At 43.4% G+C, this 25,990-nt stretch overlaps 1 protein-coding gene across 2 annotated transcripts in view; it reads left to right on the top strand.

The window, feature by feature from the left end:
• LOC138637505 (uncharacterized) overlaps window positions 1–25,990 on the top strand; it is a 67,857-nt gene that overhangs the window by 24,051 nt on the left and 17,816 nt on the right. For both annotated transcript variants that reach the window (XM_069726252.1, XM_069726251.1), the window contains one exon: window positions 6,863–6,913. In XM_069726252.1, coding sequence (XP_069582353.1) covers window positions 6,863–6,913 — 51 coding nt within the window. The remainder of the gene's footprint in view (window positions 1–6,862; window positions 6,914–25,990) is intronic.

Genomic DNA, 25,990 nt, shown 5'->3' with positions numbered 1-25,990 from the left:
TTCTTAAGGCCCCTTCACATTAAGCGACGCTGCAGCGATACCGACAACGATCCGGATCGCTGCAGCGTCGCTGTTTGGTCGCTGGAGAGCTGTCACACAGACCGCTCTCCAGCGACCAACGATGCCGGTAACCAGGGTAAACATCGGGTAACTAAGCGCAGGGCCGCGCTTAGTAACCCGATGTTTACCCTGGTTACCTTCCTAAAAGTAAAAAAAACAAACAGTACATACTTACCTACCGCTGTCTGTCCTCCAGCGCTGTGCTCTGCACTCCTCCTGTACTGTCTGTGTGAGCACAGCGGCCGGAAAGCAGAGCGGTGACGTCACCGCTCTGCTTTCCGGCTGACCGACGCTCACAGCCAGTACAGGAGGAGTGCAGAGCACAGCGCTGGAGGACAGACAGCGGTAGGTAAGTATGTAGTGTTTTTTTTTTTACTTTTAGGATGGTAACCAGGGTAAACATCGGGTTACTAAGCGCGGCCCTGCGCTTAGTTACCCGATGTTTACCCTGGTTACCAGTGAAGACATCGCTGGATCGGTGTCACACACGCCGATCCAGCGATGTCCACGGGAGATCCAGCGACGAAATAAAGTTCTGGACTTTCTTCAGCGACCAATGATCTCCCAGCAGGGGCCTGATCGTTGGTCGCTGTCACACATAACGATTTTATTAACGATATCGTTGCTACGTCACAAAAAGCAACGATATCGTTAACAATATCGTTATGTGTGAAGGTACCTTTAGTCAGTTCTGTTCATATTTATGTAATATGATGGGGATTAGGTGTTGATTGTTTATCCTTTACATATGGCGCACTATTCGATTATGTATTTTGTGATTTTAATGGGATTTATTAAAGGCCGCCCCTTGATAGTGATTGGTCCCTGTATAGGTTCCACACTATTTAAGATGGCCACTGTTGATGATTTGTATGCTTGACAAAGGCCAGTTTTGCCGAAACGTATCTTTTATATGGCTGAATAAAGACCGTTTTGGACACGATTCACCTGGTATGGATGCTGCTCCTTTTTCCCTGTTTGTGATTTTGGGTCTGACTGGATCCTTGGACTCCTGAGCGTGCATCCCCCATCCGAGTGCTGGTGGTTGACTTCTTCTATGTGACCTTCAAGAGGTAGTCTCCGGGAATGGTTTTCAATTCACAGGTGTGCCCTGTCAGGTTTAATAAGTGGGATTTCTTGCCTTATAAATGGGGTTGGGACCATCAGTTGTGTTGTGCAGAAGTCTGGTGGATACACAGCTGATAGTCCTACTGAATAGACTGTTAGGCTGTGTGCACACGTTGCAGTTTTCTCGCGTTTTATTCGCGTTTTTTCCCCGATAAAAACGCTATAAAACCGCAAAAAAACTGCATACAATAAGCATCCCATCATTTAGAATGAATTCTGCATCTTTTGTGCACATGATGCGTTTTTTTCCGCGAAAAAAAACGCATCGCGGTAAAAACCGCAGCATGTTCATTAATTTTGCGTTTTTTTTGCGGATTTCCCACTACAAAATGGATTGGGAAGTGTCCGGAAAAAATCGCGGCAAAAACGTATGTGGTTTTCTTGCGGATTTCTTGCAGAAAATGTCCGCTTTTTCTCAGGAATTTTCTGCGAGAAATCCTGAACGTGTGCACTTAGCCTTAGAATTTGTATTATGGCAAGAAAAAAAGCAGCTAAGTAAAGAAAAACGAGTGGCCATCATTACTTTAAGAAATGAAGGTCAGTCAGTCCGAAAGATTGGGAAAACTTTGAAAGTGTCCCCAAGTGCAGTGGCAAAAACCATCAAGCGCTAGAAAGAAACTGACTCACATGAGGACCGCCCCAGGAAAGGAAGACCAAGAGTCACCTCTGCTTCTGAGGATAATTTTATCTGAGTCACCAGCCTCAGAAATCGCAGGTTAACAGCAGCTCAGATTAGAGACCAGGTCAATGCCACACAGAGTTCTAGCAGCAGACACATCTCTACAACAACTGTTAAGAGGAGACTTTGTGCAGCAGGTCTTCATGGTAAAATAGCTGCTAGGAAACCACTGCTAAGGACAGGCAACAAGCAGAAGAGACTTGTTTGGGCTAAAGAACACAAGGAATGGACATTAGACCAGTGGAAATCTGTGCTTTGGTCTGATGAGTCCAAATTTGAGATCTTTGGTTCCAACCACCGTGTCTTTGTGCGACGCAGAAAAGGTGAACGGATGGACTCTACATACCTGGGTCCCACTGTGAAGCATGGAGGAGGAAGTGTGATGGTGTGGGGGTGCTTTGCTGGTGACACTGTTGGGAATTTATTCAAAATTGATGGCATACTGAACCAGCATGGCTACCACAGCATCTTGCAGCGGCATGCTATTCCATCTGGTTTGCGTTTAGTTGGACCATCATTTATTTTTCAACAGGACAGTGACCCCAAACACACCTCCAGGCTGTGTAAGGGCTATCTGACCAAGAAGGAGAGTGATGGGGTGCTACGCCAGATCAAGATGGTTTGGGGTGAGCTGGACCGCAGAGTGAAGGCGGTGACTTCCTCTTGAAGCTCATCAAGAGAATGCCAAGAGTGTGCAAAGCAGTCATCAAAGGAAAAGGTGGCTACTTTGAAGAACCTAGAATATAAGCCATAATTTCAGTTGTTTCACACTTTTTTGTTAAGTATATAATTCCACATGTGTTAATTCATAATTTTGATGCCTTCAGTGTGAATGTACAATTTTCATAGTCATGAAAATATAGAAAAATCTTTAAATGAGGTGTTTCCAAACTTTTGGTCTGTACTGTACATACAACATACATACTACATACATACAACATACATACTACATACATACATACATACTAAATCCATACATACATACTACATACATACATACATACTAAATCCATACATACAACATACATACATACAACATACATATTACATGCATACATACTAAATACATACTACATGCATACATATTACATACATACATACTACATACATACAACATACTACATACATTCTACATACAATACATTACATACAATACATACATATAGACATACAGTACATATAACATAGAGTACATACTCACCATCACTTGTCACTTTGTTCCCCGAAGCCAGTGTCATCTGTAAAAAATATTAAAATAACAAACAACTAATATAATCCACGAGTGTCCCACGACGACCTCCGTGGAGAACGGCATCAGCTGATGCGACCGCTCTCTAGGGGCTCCAGGAATACAATGACGGGAGGAAGGTATCCTTCCGCACTGTATTCCTCCGCCGCTGTAAAAAAAATAGTCCCTAGTCTTACTTTTGGCATTGCTGTGTGAGAAATTTCCCACGCAGCAATTGCCATAAAGTGAGACTCTGAACTATAGTAACCTCTCAGTGATGCACTGCAGGAGCCATTGTGTCCTGTCAGTGTGTTACTGAAGGTCCTATAGAGCAGTGACATCACCCGATGTCACTGTTCTATAGGGGAGATCGTTGTGGGACAATCGTTATTAATTGGACTACGGCGGACAGGTAGTATGCGGTTTATTTTAAGTTTTTTGCAGGCGCTGAAGTATGGTAAGTATGATTAAATGAAGAATATTAAAATACTTTTTTTCTGGCTGTGTCTTTATTTTTTTAACTCTTTCACTACACCAGGATTAATAATGGATAGGCATCTTATTGACGCCTCTCCATTATTAACCCGGCTTAATGTCACCTTCCAATAGCAAGGTGACATTAACCCCTTATTACCCCATATCCCACCGCTACACGGAAGTGGGAAGAGAGGGGCTAAGTGCCAGAATTGGCACATCTTACAGATGCGCCATTTCTGGGGCGGCTGCGAACTGGTATTTGTAGCGGGGGGGCAATATCCATGGCCCCTCTCTAGGCTATGAATATCAGCCCGCAGATGTCTGCGTAGCCTTTCTGGCTATAAAATATAGGGGGACCCCAAGTCATTTGTTGGGGGGGTCCCCATATTTTAATAGCCAGTAAAGGCTACGCAGACAGCTGCGAACTGATATTCATAGCAGGCTACAAATATTGGCCCCCTGCCGTCGTCTTTCCCCCTCTGGCGCAGAAAATTGTGCGAGAGTCAACGCCGCTTTTTTCTGTTGTTGTTTTTGTTTTGTTTTTTTAAACGCTCATTAAGGCCTCTTTCACAATTGCATCGGTATGGCTCCATTGCTATGCATCGAGCTGACTTACCGATGCACGTTGTGAAATTTGTGCACGACGTGGGCAGCGGATGCAGTTTTTCAACTCATCCTCTGACCATTCTGAAGTCCGGGGAGGAGTGGGCAGAGTTTCGGCCGCGCATGCGCAGTAGAAAATGACGGACGCGACTGACAAAAAAAAGTTCACTTGAACGTTTTTTCGTGCCGACGGTCCGCCAAAACACGACGGATCCGTTGCACGACGGACGTGACGTGTGGCCATCCGTCGCTAATACAAGTCTATGGGTAAAAAAATAAAGACACAGCCAGAAAAAAGTATTTTCATATTCTTCATTTAACCATACTTCTTACCATACTTCAGCGCCTGCAAAAAACGTAAAATAATAAACAGTATACTACCTGTCCGCCGTAGTCCAATTAATAACGAGTGTCCCACGACGATCTCCCCTATAGAACAGTAAGCATAAGGATGAATGACCTCGGGGAGATCAAAACATCGAACACCGCGGAGACACCATCACGTGTTTCTCAACGCAGTGATCCAGAACACTGCCCCCATCCCTTATGGGAAATATGCAAATGCATGTAGAAAAGCCGCGGAGACACCATCACAGACAGCTGTTTCGGGGTATTTGCCCCTCATCAGTGTGGAGAAACACGTGATGGTGTCTCCGCGGTGTTGGATGTTTTGATCTCCCCGAGGTCATTCATCCTTATGTTTATAGTCCTTTTACTAGGCACTGCTCCTAGTAGCCAGTTTCCTACTCCACACTGATGAGGGGCAAATACCCCGAAACAGCGGTCTGTGGATGGATACCATGTTTTGGCATAGGCGGTTTTCCTTTTTGGATGCTGCCCTTCCCGTGGTTGTTCCTTCCCGGTGAAAGACCTGGCTATTTATTGCTTTTGTTGAGATGGTGTCTCCGCGGCTTTTCTACATCCCTATAGAACAGAGACATCGGGTGATGTCACTGCTCTATAGGACCTTCAGTGACACACTGACTGGAGACAATGGCTCCTACAGTGCATCACTGAGAGGTTACTATAGTCCAGAGTCTCACTTTATGGCAATTGCTGCGTGGGAAATTTCTCACACAGCAATGCCAAAAGTGAGACTAGGGACTATTTTTTTACAGCGGCGGAGGAATACAGTGCGGAAGGATACCTTCCTCCCGTCATTGTATTCCTGGAGCCCCTAGAGAGCGGTCGCATCAGCTGTTGCTGCCGTTCTCCACAGGAGATCGTTGTGGGACACTCGTGGATTTCTGCGGATCAGGGAGTATATTGTTTGTTATTTTAATATTTTTTACAGATGACACTGGCTTCGGGGGAACAAAGTGACAAGTGATGGTGAGTACGAACTCTATGTTATATGTACTGTATGTATGTTGTATGTATGTAGTATGTATGTTGTATGCATGTATGTATGTTGTATGCATGTATATTGTATGTAGTATGTTGTATGTATGTAGTATATAGTATGTTGTTTGTATGTATGTATGTAGTATGTATGTTTGTGTTTTTGATTTTTTTTTACATTCAACACATTAGCCGGATGACGGGACTACTACTGTCCCATCTTTGGCTAATATGTCAATCACTGCCATTGTAGCAGGCAAAGCCCGATGGGACTTGTAGTCCCATCGGACGATGCCTGCACACAAACACAAAGACCCCCGAGAGGCCCGTACAGACCCCCGATAGGCCCGTACAGACCCCTGGCAGGCCGCACAGACCCCCGAGAGGCCCGTACAGACCCCCGGCAGGGTGCACAGACCCCCGGCAGGCCGCACAGACCCCCGAGAGGCCCGCACAGACCCCTGGCAGCCTGCACAGACTCCCGATAGGCCTGTACAGACCCCCGGCAGGCCGCACAGACCCCCACCAGGCCCGTAAAGACCCCCACCAGGCCGCACAGACCCTTGAGAGACTCGTACAGCCCCCCGGCAGGCCCGCACTAACCGTCGGCAGGCCACACAGACCCCCGAGAGGCCCGTACAGACCCCCGGCAGGCCGCACAGACCCCCGAGAGGCCCGTACAGACCCCCGGCAGGCCCGCACAGACCCCCGGCAGCCCGTACAGACCCTCGGCAAGCCGTACAGACCCCCGAGAGGCCCGTACAGACCCCCGGCAGGCCGCATAGACTCCCGGCAGCCCGCACAGACCCCCGAGAGGCCCATACAGGCCCGCACAGACCCCCCACGGTCCCACACAGACACGCAGTCTCCGCCCATCTAGGCAAAAAGAAGAAATAAAGACCGCTACATAAATGAATAAAACTTTTATTTCATTCATTCTGAATCTCTTTTCATTTTAACCATGGATATCCTCGTTTTTAACAGATTAAGTAAAAAGAAATGTTATTAATTTCAGTACTGATAATTATTTTTTCTATTGCCTGTTTGAACGCTGTTTGTCAGCAGTATTGATTGCAATACCTTTTGACTGGAGAAATGACAAGGCATGGTGAGGCTCTAAATACCCCCACCCCTCCCCCTTTTTATTTTTTTCTCTTCTCTAGACTTTGTAATGTTTCCTTAATAGCCTCAATATGTTTGTGTCATGATGTGTTTTACTGACCTATATTCTATTCATGCTGCTACTCGGATGCAGGCATTCTTATCCTTTCTAGTACAATTTAGTACTTTAGTTCACTATGATATGTCATCACTATGTTTATCTAATGGTATTTTTCTCTCCTTAGGTCACCGAAACTTCACACCCTATAGCACCCCCTCCTCGTGTGACCATACAGGTATTGTATGTTCCAGCCAAACATCACTATTTATCCCACATATGTATTGCTCTCTACCCGCTGTCCTGCATCCTCCACCAGTTCTTTGTTCTGCTCCCTGCTACCCACCTTGGTCAAACTATCTGTTCCTGCTCATTCACTGTCATTCACTGTCATGTTAAATATGCAAATTACCTCTTCAGAGAGGAAGTGGAGTAGAACTCTAGTGCCACCTGTTGGAAGTAGCAATCCTAAAAGTCAATATTGACCCTTTAAAGAGCCTCATGACAGGATAAAAGTTAAACCATGTAATTCTCAACAAGGAGAAAGGTTGCTCCTTGGATCCTGGTCAGACGCCTCTTACCTTGCTAAACCAGATCTCATGCGTTGCACTGATAAGGGGCAGCACCCTCAAAACAGTGTCTGCAAACTGAGATGCTAATCTGCCTTTTATCCTTAAGGTACCGTCACACATAACGATTTAGTTAACGATATCGTTGCAAGGTCACGCTTTTTGTGACGTAGCAACGATCCCGCTAACGATCTCGTTATGTGTGACAGCGACCAACGATCAGGCCCCTGCTGGGAGATCGTTGGTCGTTGGGGAATGATCAGGACCTTTTTCTCTAGTCACCTTCCACGACGGCATATGACGGCATATGGAGGTTGTCTCTTTGCCCTAATGGGGAACAGGAAACACAAGAGAGGTTAAAAGCACCTCCCACCTCCCACTCGCCAGTGTCTTTCCTGTTCCCCATGGGACAGGGAGAGGTTTCCATATGCTGTAGTGGCCGGTGACTACAGTCATTTTTTCAGGTCTTACCTGTTTTGAGCCGGGCAGCTGGTGTCGCCTCGTGCCTCTCCGTGAGCTGCTCCCGTCGTCCTGCTTGTCAGGTACCTCGGGACCCTTCCCGGCCTTCCTGCGCCCCCACGAGGGTAAAGCAGGCCGGGATCCCCAGCCGGGATCCTCTCTGAGCTTCCCGACTTCCTCCCTCCATGCTGCTCGGTTCGGCGTTCCGGAAGTGACGTCAGCGGTCGCGCGCGTGTCACTTCCGGTTTTCGTATCACCCTGAAGCCGGTACTTCCGGGTTTCGCCGGCGGCGGTGTCGGTGCAATGGCGTCCCACACGTGGATCCTGGAGGAGGAGGAGGGGAAATCCTATCGCTGGAGGCAGGTGCTAGGAGCGCTGCTCCATAAAAGCCTGCTGAATCACCACTGAAGGTAAGACTAAAAAATCTCTTCAGTATGGATGGTTCTTTGTGCCCTGCGCCTGCAGAGCCCAGCGCTGCCTCTGCTTCTGTGAGTATGCAGGGACTGGATCCGGGAGGTAGTTTACTTAGGGGTTAGCTCTACATTCTTCTCTCCCTCTCTGTTTCAGGGCGAAAAGTCCGCCCCTAGAGCTACTATTAGGAAGAAGTGTCCGGTCTGTTCTACAAAGCTCCCTCCTACCTGGGATAAAAAACTCTGCCAGCCATGCACTGACAGGATAGTTAAAGCCGAGCAACCATCCCTTCTAGATGAGATACGCTCTCTTGTTAAACAGGAGGTACAATCTTCCTTAGCAGCCATTACACCTCCACCCCCGCCTCCGCCACCACATTCCCCAGCTAAGAAGAGGAAGATTCAGGTCGTAGAATCTGAGTCGGATTCAGACCACTCCTTTTCTTCATCTGCTGGCTGGGAAGATCCAGCATCCCCTAAGGCTGAGGTCAGGAAATACCTCTTCTCCTCGGATTATATTGAGGACCTGGTGTCTGCTGTTCGTAACACTATGGGGCTTGAAGAGGAACCTGTACCACAGTCCATACAGGATCATATGTTTGGTGGGCTCAGATCGGAGAAAAAGGCAGGATTCCCTGTTCATGCTAATGTTGTTAGTATGATTGAGCAAGAATGGGAACTCCCTGAAAAGCGCCTTAGTATGTCTTCTGAGATGAAACATAGATTTCCTCTAGAAGGTGACCTCGTCAAACTTGACATTCCCAAGGTGGATGTGCAGGTGGCCAGAGTCGCCAAAAGAACTGCACTCCCCTTTGAGGATGCGTCGCAATTAAAAGATCCTATGGACAGGAAGATTGAGAGTCTCCTGAAGAAGTCCTGGGAGACTTCTTCTTCTGTCCTCAAGGCTAATATCGCTTCTACCTGCGTAGCGAGGACCCTTTCCTGCTGGCTGGAGAAATTAGAATCGCACATTTCTCAGGGTACCTCTAGAAGTGAGATGTTGGATTCTCTCCCTATCTTACATAAGGCTACTGGTTTTCTGGCGGACGCTTCTCTGGAATCCGTTAGAATTGCCGCCAGATCTTTAGTGCTCTCTAACTCTGCCAGAAGAGCTCTCTGGCTTAAACTATGGAGTGGTGACATCACTTCTAAGGCCAAGTTATGTGCCATCCCCTTTAAGGGAGACTATGTGTTTGGTCCAGCTTTAGACGACATTTTGGATAAGGCTACCGACAAGAAAAAGGCGCTTCCGGAGCAAAAACAACTGAGGAAACGGTTTTTTCGTGCCCCACTGTCTCAGCCCTCTCAGCCGAGGGGTAAAGGCAAAACCGGCAGGTGGAGCTATGCTAAAGGCAGAGGGAAAAATATCTTCATCTCTCAACAACAACAGCAGCAGCAGTCATTCCAGCAAGATAAACAATGACTCCAACCCGGTGGGGGGGAAGACTCTCAAAATATGTGGATCAGTGGGAAAACATCACCAGCTCCCACTGGGTCCTCAATGTTATCAAGGAGGGCCTATTGATCGAGTTAACTTCTCCCCCCCCCCAGGGTCTAAAGATTACTACCCCCTCAATGAGGGATCACAAATTGTTAACATTGGGTCTCAGAGATCTTCTAAGATCAAATGTGATCTCCCCAGTTCCACAATCAGAATGGGGTCTGGGACATTATTCCCGTTTATTCCTGGTACCCAAACCATCAGGGGAAGTACGTATCATCATAAATCTAAAAGGTCTGAATCAGTATGTAAAATATCGAAGATTCAAGATGGAGTCTGTAAAATCAGCCATTCCCTTAATAGATCAACACGCCTTTATGGCGACAATCGACCTGAAGGATGCGTATTTTCATATCCCTATTCACCCAAAACACAAAAAATATCTCAGGTTTGCGATTCAGGGGAATCATCAGGTGGAGCACTATCAGTTTGGAGTCCTTCCCTTCGGCATCTCATCAGCTCCGAGAGTATTCTCCAAAATAATGGCGGAAGCAGTGTCATTCATCCGGAGACAAGGGGTTTGTATAGTGCCCTATCTGGACGATCTGCTGATAGTGGCTCCCACCAAAATGACCCTGGTATCTCATGTGTCAACCACATTAGAGATAATGTGTTGGATACCGAACATAAAGAAATCCCAGCTTCAACCCTCAAAAACCAGAAAGTTTTGGGGAGTAATTCTGGACTCGGAAAAACAGATGTCCTTCCTTCCAGACGATCACAGACTACCATTAGTAGTAAAGATCAAGAAATACAAAGAGATGAGATCTCCTACACTCCGGGAAGGAATGTCGCTATTAGGCCAATGTGTTGAGAGCAAAAGGGTTATCAAACCCTGTTATAGATACTCTACAAAAATCCAGAAAACCGGTAACAAATGCTATTTATAATAAAATCTGGAAAAAAATTTCATCTTTTTGTCTGCCTAACCCTCCAGACCCTCTCAGGCCAGATATACCTAAGATATTGGACTTTTTACAAAGAGGCCTAGAAATTGGTCTGAAACCCAGTACTCTGAAGGTCCAGGTCTCTGCGCTCAGTTCCATCTTTGATCAAGATCTAGCAGGACATCGCTGGATTAAAAGGTTCATGACCTCAGCAAACAGAATAAACCCTAGGAAGCAAGTTATAGTTTCTCCATGGGATCTCAATATTGTGCTTCAAGGCCTTACAGGTCCACCATTTGAACCTTTGTCTACCTGTTCCCCACAAAATCTCGCTTACAAAACTGTTTTCTTGGTAGCTATAACTTCAGCTAGAAGAGTGGGTGAATTACAGGCCTTGTCAATAAGAGAACCTTATCTACTGGTTAGAAAAGACTCAATAATACTCCGACTTGATCCCTCTTTCCTTCCAAAAGTGGTCTCTGAATTTCATCGTTCTCAAGAAATAGTGCTGCCAACCTTTTGCAATAATCCTGCAAACTCTGAAGAAAGAAAATTTAATACTCTCGATGTTAGGCGTATCCTGCTACATTACTTGGATCAAACCCGGGCTCTTAGAGTTGATCACAACCTTTTTGTCCACTCCTCAGGACAAAATAAGGGGAAGAAGGTAGCCAAGAGTACCATTGCTGCATGGATTAAAAAAGCCATAACAGAAGCTTACCTTGCTCAAAATAAACTACCTCCGGTAGGAATCAAGGCCCACTCAACTAGATCTACGTTGGTCTCCTGGGCAGAAAGAGCAGGCGCATCTCCAGAGCAGATCTGCAGGGCAGCTACGTGGTCGTCACTCCATACCTTCTCCAAACATTATAGATTGGACGTATTATCCAATAGAGATTTAGTCTTCGGCCGCAAGGTTCTTCAGGCCGTTGTCCCTCCTTAGTGCCAATTAGTTGGTATTCCTCCATATGCCGTCGTGGAAGGTGACTAGAGAAAATAGAATTATTCTTACCGTTAATTCGGTTTCTAGGAACCTTCCACGACGACGCTAATTTCCCACCCTCTATATTTCCTGGATTATTTCTGGGACTCAGAAGGTAAACCGGTGCTATGGTTTCAGTTATAAGTCACTGGCGAGTGGGAGGTGCTTTTAACCTCTCTTGTGTTTCCTGTTCCCCATTAGGGCAAAGAGACAACCTCCATATGCCGTCATATGCCGTCGTGGAAGGTTCCTAGAAACCGAATTAACGGTAAGAATAATTCTATTTTTTGGTCGCTGATCACCCGCTGTCATCGCTGGATCGGCGTGTGTGACGCCGATCCAGCGATGTGTTCACTTGTAACCAGGGTAAATATCGGGCTACTAAGTGCAGGGCCGCGCTTAGTAACCCGATATTTACCCTGGCTACCATTGTAAAAGTTAAAAAAAAACAGTACATACTCACATTCCGTTGTCTGTCACGTCCCCCGCCATCAACTTCCCTGCACTGACTGTCAGCGTATCAGGACGTCACCGCTGTGCTCTGCTTTACGGCCGGCTCTGGCACAGTCACAATTAAGTTCCTGATACGGTTCCCTGTCTCAGGATATACAGTAGAATGTGCAGTACACATGATGCACTCACCCTGGCGTAACCATTAACCCCTTACCGACATCGGGCATAATAGTACGCCGATGTCGGACTCCCTCCCTTTGATGTGGGCTCCGGTGGTGAGCCCACGTCTTTCCTGGGACATGTCAGCTTGGAACAGCTGACATGTGCCCACAATTTTCACGGGAGGAATCTTGATCCATCCGCAGCTATTAACCAGTTAAATGCTACTGTCAAACTCTGACAGCGGCATTTAAATCAGCTTCCGGCCATCGGGCTGGAAATACGCACATCGGTGACCCCGTCATGTGATCGCGGGTCACCGGTGTGTTGGCATGACAACCTGAGGTCTCCTGGAGACCTCTGGTTGTCAGTGCCGGCTTGCTGTGGTAGGCGCTCATAGCAAGTGAGCAATTGTGCTACACAGGTGATCTGATCATCGCCTCTATGTAGCAGAGAGTGGTATTAAGCATGCCAAAATATAAAAAAAAATAAAAAATATAAAAGTTCAAATCACCCCCCTTTCACCCCATTCAAAATAAAATAAAAATCAAATCAAACATACCCATATAGGGTTTTGGCGCGTTCAGAATCGCCCGATCTATCAATTAAAAAAAAGATTAACCTGATGGCTGAGTGGCTAGCGAGAAAAAAAAACACCAGAATTACATTTTTTTTTTGTCGCCGCGACATTGCATTAAAATGCAATAACCGACCATCAAAACATGGTATCTGCACCAAAATGGTATTAAAAACGTCAGCTCGGCGCGCAAAAAATAAGCCCTCACCCAACCCGAGATCACAAAAAATGGAGACGCTACGGGTATCGGAAAATGGCGCCTTTTTTATTTATTTATTTATTTATTTTTTAAACAAAGTTTGGAATATGTTCCACCGCTTAGATAAAAAAGAACCTAGACATGTTTGGTGTCTATGAACTCGTAATGACCTGGAGAATTATATTGGCAGGTCAGTTTTAGCATTTAGTGAACCTAGCAAAAAAGCCAAACAAAAAAAACAAGTGTGGGATTACACTTTTTCGCAATTTTACCGCACTTAGAATTGTTTTCCCCTTTTTCTAGTACATTACATGTTAAAACCAATGGTGTTGTTCAAAAGTACAACTTGTCCCGCAAAAAACAAGCCCTCACATGGCCATATTGACGGAAAAATAAAAAAGTTATGGCTCTGTGAAGAAGGGGAACGAAAACGCAAAACCAAAAAAAGCTCCGGGGGTTAAAGGCGTGGAGTGTAGCAGAAGAGCCCTTGTGCAGCTCTATCTCTTCTGTCTCTATGAAGATTGAAATTTAACAGGCCCTCCTGGCGTAGGCTGTGGCAGTTTCCTGGTCAATGGAAGATTAAGGGAAGCGGGACCTCAGCTGAAGACAAGACAGAGCAGCCTAGTAAGTCGATCTCTCCTCACGTCACTCCTCACAGGAGCTCCTCCCTGACGTTTACCTCAGCAGCTTCTAGTGGCTTCTGCAAAAAACCAGCTGAGAGTGTCATGTGAGCAAACTCTATCACCTTTACACTTTGGACAGTAAATGGCAGTATAGGACAATTTATCGAATAAACCACACAACAGGACATAGGTTTTTGGTAACCACCTGGCAACTAGATTTTGCCGCAGATAGGAGGAGGTACTGGGACACTACACTATCACTGCTGCTGTTGCTGAGACAAGAAAAAATGTTCCAGATCCATTCCTGTCCCCTGATTTTTCCTAATGCACCCCTACAAAACCCAACACCCTCTGCCACCGAGTGCTGATCACTACTTGATAACTTTTTTGTTTTGCAGTTTTTTTGTTTTTTTTTAGTGCGTCCTTCAACCACTGATTGCTGATCAGTGACACATATCACTGATTGGCACCTGTGCTCTGTTTTTTGTCCAGGATTTTTTTTTTCTCCTTTCCATTTTTTTCAAACCCCCCACCCTTTTTGCGCCACAGTCCTTCAGCCATTGATTAGTGATGCGCATCACTGATCAGTATCTGTGCTCCCTTTTGGGCAGGATGTTATCTTTTCCGCCCCCCCCCCCCCCCCCCATATCCCCCTTTTCACCGCATCATATTAGATTGGTTGATAGGAGTAAAGTTGGGACAGTAAAAACATACTGTAGCCATCAGGGTTTGCTGCAGTATTTTATACTGGGTATTGTCAGGGATAGTGCCAGATAATTGAAGGTGCTCAGTTATTTTTTTTATTTTTACTGACGTCCGTTTAAGGTTTTGTTTTTTTTCAGTTTACAAAAAAAAATTATTTTTATTTTATTTTTTTATCCTTTTCTTTCTAGAGTCCTTTTTTCTATTATAATAAATAAAAAAGTTAACACCAAACACACACACACCTGAATAAAATTTGGTTATTTTACCAATGCCACACACGTGAAAAAAATGTTCCACTCATCCCAATCATGGTAAAATAAATAAATAAATAAATCTTTATTTTTATATAGCGCTAACATATTCCGCAGCGCTTTACAGTTTGAACACATTATCATCGCTGTCCCCAATGGGGCTCACAATCTAAATTCCCTATCAGTATGTCTTTTGAATGTGGGAGGAAGCCGGATTACCCGGAGGAAACCCACGCAAACACGGAGAGAACATACAAACTCTTTGCAGATGTTGTCCTGGGTGGGATTAGAACCCATGACTCCAGCGCTGCAAGGCTGCAGTGCTAACCACTGCGCCACCGTGCTGCCCCTATTCAGCCTTCAATTTGGCCACCTGTGTCCATTTACCTTCATGTAGTATTACCTGAGGGTTGGCCATACCTACAAGGAAGGATTTCAGCTCAAGCAATCACTGAATCATTAAATAGGTGCTGCCCCACCAAGTGGCTTGATCCACAATTGCGCCTTTTCCAGCAAGTCTCTTCAAGATAGAATTAATTTTAGGGGTTCTGGCAGCAATAGCCAATTTCTTCTTTGCTAATCAGAGTTTCAGCATGTCTCTCTTGTAGACTATCCCTTATTGCCATCTCCAGCATGTGATGAATAGGAAATAGGTGTAAAGCAGCTTCAACAAGATCATCTAATTGTTAAGAATCATTTTGCTGTTCTTCTGTAGCAATATCTGTTTGAAGCATTATCAGTTACAATAACAAGAACCTGTTCTTTTTTTGAGTTCATAATCTTGCAGAACTTTTTCCACTAAGGTGTGGAGAAACTGGCTGCTGTGAAGAGCTTTAGTATCTTTTACTGCCAGCATCTTAGTAAAAAAAAATTTTGTTGTCACAAACATATCAAACGTTGATGGAAAAATAGTTCACTCTGTGACGTGTGCAGGCATCCATTTTAAGAAGGACAAAGCGTCTCTTGAGAGTCTTTTTAAGATCTTCCTTTTGGTTAAGGGCTTCTTCAATCACTAATTTTCTAATACTTTCTCTTTCAAGAGAAACACCAAGTTTGCGAGCCATTTCTCCATTATGAGCTGCAAAAGCTGGTTGTGCAAATAATGATAATGGTACACTGTCCTTCACAACAAGCTCGATGAGCTGGCATTTAAACACATCTTCTGTCATAGTTACAGTAACTTTGTCACTTACAAAATATCTTGTAACTGATGTTTGAGACGCTCTTTCCTCCTTTGCCTGGCGGGAAGTGCTGGTCTCTGGTTTCTTGGTGCTGCTGTGATCTTTTTCAATCACAGCTTTGTAAACTTCTGGGTGGCAGCTTTGTAAATGTCTTCTTAGATTGGAAGCTCTTGAAGGAGCATTTTTATCACTGCCTGATTTTGGCATCACATCATTTGTTTTCATCTGGGTCACTTATACACTGACACACAAAATGTTTTTTATCTTGAGTCCAGGGTGGATTTGATTTAAATCTAACTGATTTAAATCACGATTTAAATCACTAGTCAGTAAGGCTTGATTTAAATCAGTGATTTAAATCAAAGTTTCTACCTAAACTAGTTCTTGCTACTTTAACATGCAAGTAGATGAAGATTTTTAGAATCACTTTTTATTTTACTTTTTTCTCCCCAGTTTAATGGGTTAATCATTCATATTTGGACACCACTGTTCTGTTGTACTTAGGAAGGAGAAAAATAATCCTGACCTTAATAACAATTTAAATAGATTTATTCAACTGAAACAATAACAACATTACAGCATAAGTTATTTGCTTAAACAAACATCCATGTTTGTTAACTAATTTGGCTAAACAAAATATATATATATATTATAAGAAACTTAGACTGTCAGCCCAGCCGACACATGAAAAACTTAAATACTACTGTCCCTGCTGTCCTCTGTAGCTCACTTGTCGTCATCTTCATCATCATCTTCTTCTTTGTTCCTATTCATAATCTGGAAAAGAAAAACAAGCTTCCCTGCTTTATTGGGTCCCAACCGATTTCTCAATTTAGAATGAATGAGTCCAAAGGAAGAGAATATTCCTTCAACGCCTGCAGAAGAAGCTACTGCTGTTAAAAGTGAAATCATTACTTGAACAGTCTCTAAATCCAAGCGCTTAAGTGACTTCCACCAGTTTACTGGTGTGACCTTCCTTAAAATATCTTCAGCAAACATATATTTCTTGAATGGTTCCCCCTTAGCTCTGAAGTTTATTATGGTTGGCATTAAAGATGGATGATTGCTGGATACCCATGTCATAGCTAACTCCTCTTCCTCAGCACTTAGGTTTTGACCCTGATATTGGATATTGACAATATTTGCCAAAAAATGAGCTGGAGTCAGTGCTTGTCCCATTCGTTTGTTTACTGCTTGTAATTTAATTTTGTAAAAAATCAAAAACAGCGGTATATCACCAGTCAAAAAGATATCTATCAAAGCAGGGTGTGACTAATAATTAAAAAATAACTTTTAATGTATAATACTAAAATTGGTATAATAAACCACGTACAAACAAACAAACAGAAAGGACTCACAGAACAAATTCCCATATATAGAGAATCTGCGAATAATAAAATCCCTAAGACTGTCCACATAGACGCCTCAGTGTCAGTCTACAAAGGGAAGAAAACACAAACACCTCCTCGAAGGAGCATGTAAATGATAACTCTCACCGCATACAATGAAATCCCATCAATCTAGTGGGAATGCAGTACCGATACATATATCCTGTCTCTATCACTCAGAGACGTAAACCGTGTATAGAAAAAATTGGAACGATCTCACCTCCAGTTTCCTTATCTTTGTAACGGCCAGATCACTTACGTCCACAGCATTTTGGGAGGGTGGGGGGATCCACAATTCTGCCCACACATGTACCCATCCAAGCTGTCAGGAGTGCAAATTAACCCCAGAATACCACGCACATTTTTCCCAAAAAAATGTGCGTGGTATTCTGGGGTTAATTTGCACTCCTGACAGCTTGGATGGGTACATGTGTGGGCAGAATTGTGGATCCCCCCACCCTCCCAAAATGCTGTGGACGTAAGTGATCTGGCCGTTACAAAGATAAGGAAACTGGAGGTGAGATCGTTCCAATTTTTTCTATACACGGTTTACGTCTCTGAGTGATAGAGACAGGATATATGTATCGGTACTGCATTCCCACTAGATTGATGGGATTTCATTGTATGCGGTGAGAGTTATCATTTACATGCTCCTTCGAGGAGGTGTTTGTGTTTTCTTCCCTTTGTAGACTGACACTGAGGCGTCTATGTGGACAGTCTTAGGGATTTTATTATTCGCAGATTCTCTATATATGGGAATTTGTTCTGTGAGTCCTTTCTGTTTGTTTGTACGTGGTTTATTATACCAATTTTAGTATTATACATTAAAAGTTATTTTTTAATTATTAGTCACACCCTGCTTTGATAGATAATTTAATTTTGTCCATGTGTAGTTCTGTTTTTAAGTGTTCACTCAGTTCCTTCCAAATTTCAACAGCATCCGCAATAAAACAGCTATTTTTCTGTATTTTGTTTAAAGCTTGAGAGATGGGTTTCAGGAAGCTCAGCATATGTTCAACATTTCTCTTAAGCCCAATGTTGAGGATTTTGGCCGTGACAGTGCCATCTATTTTATCTCGATTTTCTTCACAAAGTGTCATCAGAATAGGCCAGTTTTTGATATACTGCTCAAAACAGTCCACCACAGAGTTCCATCTAACATCTTGTGGGAGCGTTAGCTTGATTCCACCCATCCTTTTCAGAGCTGCTGCAGCAAAATGATTATTACGGAAGTATTTAGCAATTTCAACAACATTAGCCTTTATTTCAGGAACACTTAAGTCTTTGGCTAAGAGGTGCAGCAAATGAGCACTGCAACCATATGTTATTAGCAGCTTTGTATTCCCTCCCTGCTCTTCTAAATCTCTTCTCATCTTGAATACGTTTGCAGCATTGTTATGAATAGGTAATTCAGTACCACAATGGACATAGAAGTCAGAGCACATACAGTGACCTGACAATAACCCAAAAACATAGAACGAGCTCTGAGACGTGGGAACTCTGCTGACCGCAATCCCTAATCCTCTCCAACACACACTAGAGGCAGCCGTGGATTGCGCCTAACGCTCCCTATGCAACTCGGCACAGCCTGAGAAACTAGCTAGCCTGAAGATAGAAAATAAGCCTACCTTGCCTCAGAGAAATACCCCAAAGGAAAAGGCAGCCCCCACATATAATGACTGTGAGTTAAGATGAAAAGACAAACGTAGAGATGAAATAGATTAAGCAAAGTGAGGCCCGACTTTCTGAACAGAGCGAGGATAGGAAAGGTAACTTTGCGGTCAACACAAAACCCTACAAACAACCACGCAAAGGGGGTAAAAAGACCCTCCGTACCGACTAACGGCACGGAGGTACACCCTCTGCGTCCCAGAGCTTCCAGCAAGCAGTAAAAAACAAATTGACAAGCTGGACAGAAAAAAACAGCAAACAAAATAACAAAAGCGGAACTTAGCTATGCAGAGCAGCAGGCCACAGGAACGATCCAGGAGGAAGCAAGTCCAATACTAGAACATTGACTGGAGGCCAGGATCAAACCACTAGGTGGAGTTAAATAGAGCAGCACCTAACGACTTCACCACATCACCTGAGGAAGGAAACTCAGAAGCCGCAGTACCACTCTCCTCCACCAACGGAAGCTCATAGAGAGAATCAGCCGAAGTACCACTTGTGACCACAGGAGGGAGCTCTGCCACAGAATTCACAACACAGCATTGTTAGTGACCAAACTGCGTACTAGACATTTGAATTTTTGTTCACATGTCGTTATAGCTTTTACTGCCACTTCTTGTAAGTATTCTGCTGTGTGTGCATTTCCTGACGTATCAGTTCTTTGTGCAAGGAAGACTTTACCTTCTTCTGTTGTTATACAAGCACATACAATAGGATCATTGTGGACATTACTCCACCCATCAATACTTAGGTTAACAATTTTACCCTCCAGAGCTGTTGCACATTGCTCCATTTCTCTGTCATACACTTGATCCAGCAGTTTCCCTGCAACATCAGCTCTGCTGGGTGGACTGTATCCTGGTCTCAGTGACTGAACCATATTAATGAAATGTGGGTTCTCAGTCAGACGGAAAGAAGAGTTCGTTGCATAAATAAACTGGGCAATTTTTTCATCAATCAACTCTTTTTCTAATCTGCTAGTTCTTATCACAAACCTATCTATGGTGGTTCCAGGAGGTAAAGGTTTTTTCTTCCTTTTGGGTGATGGTGATATGTGGCTGTGGGTGTCTGATGATGATGCTGCTGCTAATGAAGCACTATCCTGGATGGATAACTCTGAAACTGTAGAACAGGATGATGGTGATCTTGGAGGTGGATAGTTTCCAGAATCCATGAATTCCCCTAAACAAAAAAAGTCAACGCTGTTATTTTATTGTTTATACAATTTCTGCTTATTGTACACAACACATCACTGCCCCTGCCCCAAAAGGAATATTTGTTTTTCTTCATAACTGTACCAAATGACAGTAACATGCAGTAATAATAAGAAATATAATTTTTCTCACACATGACAGTTCAGTCTTTAGAAATAGGATTCAATAAAAATGTTTACCAACCTGAAGATCCTGTCTGTTCAGAAGTGTTTCTTTGGTCATCTTCATCACCGCACTTCTCATGATGTTGCCTCATTCGCGCCACCAGGCCTTGCATCTCTTTGTTGCATCGTTTGCATTTTGCACGCATGCCTGCCTTACCGATAGGCGAAGGAGCTTCATTAAAATATTCCCAAACTGGGTCTCTTTTACGGCCTGCTGCCATTACAAGGAAAGAATGTAATAAACCTCAGATCGTACACACAAACAGATCCAGACTTGTCTGTCTGTGGCTATGCTGCAGTATTGTGCTCAAAGTTTCACTTTCATTTTCTTGTCTGCTTGCCCTTCCTCCTCCTCACACTTAGATTCACATTCTTCTTGTGTTGTGCAGATCTATTCCACTCCAAACAATCAGAAAGATATTGTCTAACTTCTTGTACTTGGCACTGAAGGGGTTGATTCTGTATTCATAGGTTTGTAGAACAATAGGATTAAGGTCTTTTTCTCAACTCTGTTCATGTTGTAACATTTTTGCCGTGAAGAAGAGGCTGGGACCTCTGCGGAGTCAAATTCAGTTTTGAGAACTGCGTAAGTAAAGCGAGCGTCTGTGATAATATAGGAGAGAAACTGCCCACTAATCCTACAAAAACCTCTGGAAGAGCATGGCATTGTGAATGTTACACATATACAGCCTTTATTCTACTGAGTTAAACAACTCAGCTTTATCTCATGATGGAAGAACCTTTGGATGGTAAAATATTTTCCTCAAAAAGCAGTTTATTGAAAAAAAATCCGATTTAAATAAAAAAAATCTGATTTAAATAAAAAAAATCGGATGTTTTTTATTTTTTAAAAAAAAAAACATTGATTTTTATCCACCCTGCTTAAGTCACTGTAAAATGCTCAAATACAGCTGACTTCATAAGATGCTTCTTAAACATATTGTAATTATGTAAATTCACTCTTAAAATAATTGTCTTGTAAAAAAAATAAAGTATCTTGTAATTCCTGCAAGAATAGGGAAGCATGCACTGAATAAATCAGGATAGAAATAAAACAATCTTTGAATAAATCAATAGGACAGAGAAGTATAAAGTTTGTAAAATGTGTTGTTAAATATCTTTACTCTGAACTTTCAATGTCATGGCTTGTCTCAGCAGGGTACAGCTTACTAAATGCTTCACATCATGTTTCTTCACAGTCTACAAAGAGGAGAGGAGCGAGGGAGCATGTTTGTGCTGAATCACATTCCAGAACACACACACAAATATATATGTCCTCATCGATACTGTTACTGTATTTCCAAATTTAAGATGTTAGAAAACATTTTTTCCCCTTATATTTTGTCAGTGTTCCCCAACTCCAGTCCTCAAAAGCCACCAACAGGTCATGTTTTCTGGATTTCCTTAGTATTTCACAGGTGATGAATACCCTGCCTGCCAGGGTGATGCAATTATCACCTGGGCCATACCAAGGAAATCTTGAAAACATGACCTGATGGTGGCTCTTGAGGACCGGAGTTGGGGAACACTGTTCTATGTATGGTGAATATAAGTCATCAGGGCAGTTAATTTCTCCAAACATGAGCTAAGAGGAAAAACAAACTAAAACATCAAGCATACAGAGACAACCTATACTGGACTATTGATTTATGCGCAGTTTATTGAAAGTTTAGATATGCTTTAGGAAGTACTTATCTTTTTTAATCCTGCTTTTCTGTTCACTCCAGAAGTTCTGAGATAAATGCAGGCATTCCTTCCATGTGTTTTTCTCCTTATCTGTAGAGGAGAAGCTTCACTACTTATCATGAACATAAACTGCAGCACAGATTCATCTCTGCTAAAAGTCTAGACCTTAGATCAGGAATAGGACAGACATTTATAGGACATTTCATAACTTTCCCAAATTATTAAGAAAAAAATATTCCCCACAAACTGCATTGGACTACTGTACCCAATTTAGTATATATTTTAGGAGTCGGAGTCGGTCTATTTTATTCCAACTCCGGCTCCACCAAAATGAGCTCCAACTCCACGACTCCGACTCCATAGCCCTGGTTTCAAACACTACCACTCATCCATGGACTACTAAATTCATTTCTATTTCTGTCTTGCACAACTCTCATATGCTAACCTGATTCACGCTACACAACTTTCGTATGCCACTACATAATAAAATTCACATAGGAAAACACTAGATCAATTCCAACATGGGGTCATTTGTGTGTGTGTGTGGGGGGATTTCCACTGTTTAGGCACATCAGCGGCTCTTCAGGTTTGACATGGTGTCAGCTCTTGGTTCCAGCCATTTTTGCGTTCAAAAAGTTAAACGATGTTCCTTCCATTCCGAGCACTGCTATGCAACCAAACAGTAGTTTTTCCCCAAATATAGTGTATCTGTGCAATCAGGAGACACTGCACAACAAATTTTGGGGTCCATTTTCTCCTGTTACCCTTGTGGAAATAAAACATTTGGGGCTAAAGTAACATTTTTGTGGAAAAAGTAAAATGTAAATTTTTTTTTTCCTTCCATATTGCTTTAATTTCTATGATAGGGTTAACCCCTTTCCGACATTGGGCATAATAGCCCGCACCTTTCTGGGCACATGTCAGCAAATATATACAGATGATGTGCCCGTAACAGCCATGGGTGGCATCGCGATCCACCCGCTGCTGTTAGCTAAATGTTGCTGTCAATTTTTGACATCGGCATTTAACTCACGCTTACTGGAAGCGCATCACTAATCCCGCCCATCAGTGTCCCTGTCACATGATCGTAGGTCATCAATGGGTCAGCATGATAAATGAATCATAATGATTCATTTTGCCTCTTTTTATATATACGTTCTGCTCCATAAGAGCTACAAAGTTAACTCTGTTCACAAATTCCTTCCTAGTAGGAAGATTTTCATCTAACCAATGCAGTGTAATAGTCTTCCTTGCAACATAACCCTCATCATCCCTTGGGCGCTGCAACAGTTATAACTTAATACGCGCTCGTCCCCCTTTCCATATCAAGTCACGAAAGATTGCATTAATTTTGTTAAATCTATTCTGAGCCAGACCGGTGCATTATGTAGCAAGTATAAGGGTGTGTTTCCACGTTCAGGAAACTCTGCGTGTTTGACGGTGCGTAGAGCCGCAGCGTCAAACCCGCAGCGTCCAGATGTTACAGCATAGTGGAGGGGATTTCATGAAATCCCGTCTCCACTATGCGTTAAAACACGCAGGCGGCAGACCCACATAAATGGACATGCAGGGCATCTTTTCAGAACGCAGCATGTCTGTTTACAATGCGGCGACGCTCCGTCGCCGCTCGGTAAATTTACCATAGACAATCATTAGATGCGGTAAAACCGCATCTAATGATTAGTCACATGCGTAGTAAATGCGTGAACGCAGCTTACTACACATGTCTATTCACATGCCGGCTCACCTGTCCCGCCACCGGAAGTCCCCCGTCCACTGCAGTTCTCGCGATAACTTAGCTTATCTCGAGAACTGCCGTGCACGTGACCGGGGGTTATCTCCGGTCACTAGGCTGGTTCTCACGGTCTACTGATCAGCTGATTGTGAGAACGCTGCAGTGTAGATGATCGCTGGAGAGTTATCTCCGGTGATCATCTACAGGCTCTGCTACATCTGGATGTCAGGCATCCAGATGTAGCAAAGCTGGACTCGTCTAGACTGTGTGCACATACACCATGCAACATGCACCACATACATACACTACAAACATATAGACATACAGTACAGACATATAGACAGACATACAGTACATACACCATACAACACATGATGCACTACATACAACATACATATAGACATAGAGCACATACAACATAGAGTACATACTCACCATCACATTGATCCCCGAAGCCATGGTCACCTGTAAAAAATTAAAATAATAAACAATGTACTCCCTGATCCGCAGAAATCCAATTAAAACGAGTGTACCACGACGATCTTCCATGGAGAGCAGCCACATCAGCTGATGCGACCGCTCTCCGGGGGCTCCAGGAATACAATGACGGAAGGTATCCTTTAACAATGTATTCCTCCGCCTCTGTGAGAAATAGTCCCTAATCTCACTTGTGGCACTGCTGCGTGGGAAAATTCCCATTCAGATTTGCCATAAAGTGAGACCCTGAACTCAGGTAACCTCTTCAGTGATGCACTGCAGAAGCCATTGTCTCCTGTCATTATGTCACTGGAGGTCTGTAGAGCAGTGATATCACCCGATGTCACTGTTCTATAGGGGAGATCATCGTGGGACACTCGTTATTTATTGGACTACGGCGGAAAGGTAGTATACGGTTGGTTTATTTTAAATTTTTTGCAGGCGATCGAGTATGGTAAGTATGGTGAAATTAAGAATATTAAAATACTTTTTTCTGGCTGTGTCTTTTTTTTTAACCCTTTCACTACTATAGGATTAGTAATGTATAGGCGTCTTATTGATGCCTCTCCATTACTAACCGGGCTTAATGTCACCTTACAATAGCAAGGTGACATCAACCCCTTATTACCCCATATCCCACCGCTACAGGGGAGTGGGGAGAGAGGGCCTAAGCGCCAGAATTGGGCGCTTCTTACAGATGCGCCATTTCTGGGGCGGCTGGGGGCTGGTATTTGTAGCTGGGGGGGGGGGCGATGACCATGGCCCCTCTCTAGGCAATGAATATCAGCCCGCAGCTGTCTGCATAGCCTTTCTGGCTATAAAATATGGGGGACTCCACGTCATTTTTTGGGGAGGTCCCCCTAATTTAATAGCCAGTAAAGGCTATGCAGACAGCTACGGGCTGATATTCATAGCCTAGAGAGGGGCCATGGGTATTACCCCCTTCCCAGGCTACAAATATTGGCGGTCGGCTTTCCCCCTCTGGCTCAGAAAATTGCGCGGGAGCCCACGCCATTTGTTTTGTTTTCCCTTTTTTTTTTTTTATAAATTTAAACGTTCATTAATAAACATTGGCCTTGTTATTACATATCTTCTAGATGGTGGCCCGATTCTAACACTTCGGGTATTCTAGAATATGTATGTAGTTTATTTACAAAGCGGTGTTTAAATCCTGCTGCAATATCGCTGATTGGTGGCAGCCGGCTGGGACCAATCAGCGACGCGGTATTTCCGTTACAGACGAATAGACCCTTAGATGATATATATATATATATATATATATACATATATGTATATATATATATATATATCTATAGATACATAGATATACTACATCGAGCTTGGTATTATCTATCTATTATCTATATTCTATCTATTATTTATCTATCTATCGTATCTATTTATCATCTATCGTATCTATCGATAGGTACACTATATCTATAGATAGCTAGCTATTTATATAGTAAGATATATTTATAGATAATAGATACGATAGATAGATGATAGATAGATATATCTATCTATCATCTATCTGCCTGTGTGTGTAAACATTATTCTTCAATGGAGTATGAAAATGAAGAGGTTGGACAAGGAATGGCATGACCATTTTTTTTTTTGTATATCTTTATTGAGCTTACAAAAGCACACACAAATCCACATGAAAAAAACGCATCAAAAAACGCAGGTGACCTGCCAGTGACGTCAGGTGCAGATTTTACCTGCGTCAAATCCTGATGCAATCCTGACCGTGGAAACATACTTTAAGAGCTCAGGCATGAGTATCCACTTTATCAAGTTAGCATGCCCAGCCATTGTCAAGTTCAGCTTCATCCATGCCGTAATCTTTTTTGTTTAATTTTGCTCAGTAGTGGGTTCAAATTAAGTCTTTCATAATCTTCAATATTATTTGACACCCTAATGCCCAAGTGGGTGATTTCCTTAACCACTTGAATTTGAGTCGGCCGATCTCCCACAGCAAGAGTGCCACGATCCAGCGGCAACAGTACAGACTTATCCCAAATAAT

This window comes from Ranitomeya imitator, chromosome 5, assembly GCF_032444005.1.
Source record: "Ranitomeya imitator isolate aRanImi1 chromosome 5, aRanImi1.pri, whole genome shotgun sequence".
Taxonomy (NCBI): Eukaryota; Metazoa; Chordata; class Amphibia; order Anura; family Dendrobatidae; genus Ranitomeya; species Ranitomeya imitator.
Note: the sequence above shows the minus strand (reverse complement) of the source record. Positions and strands in the feature narration are given on the sequence as shown.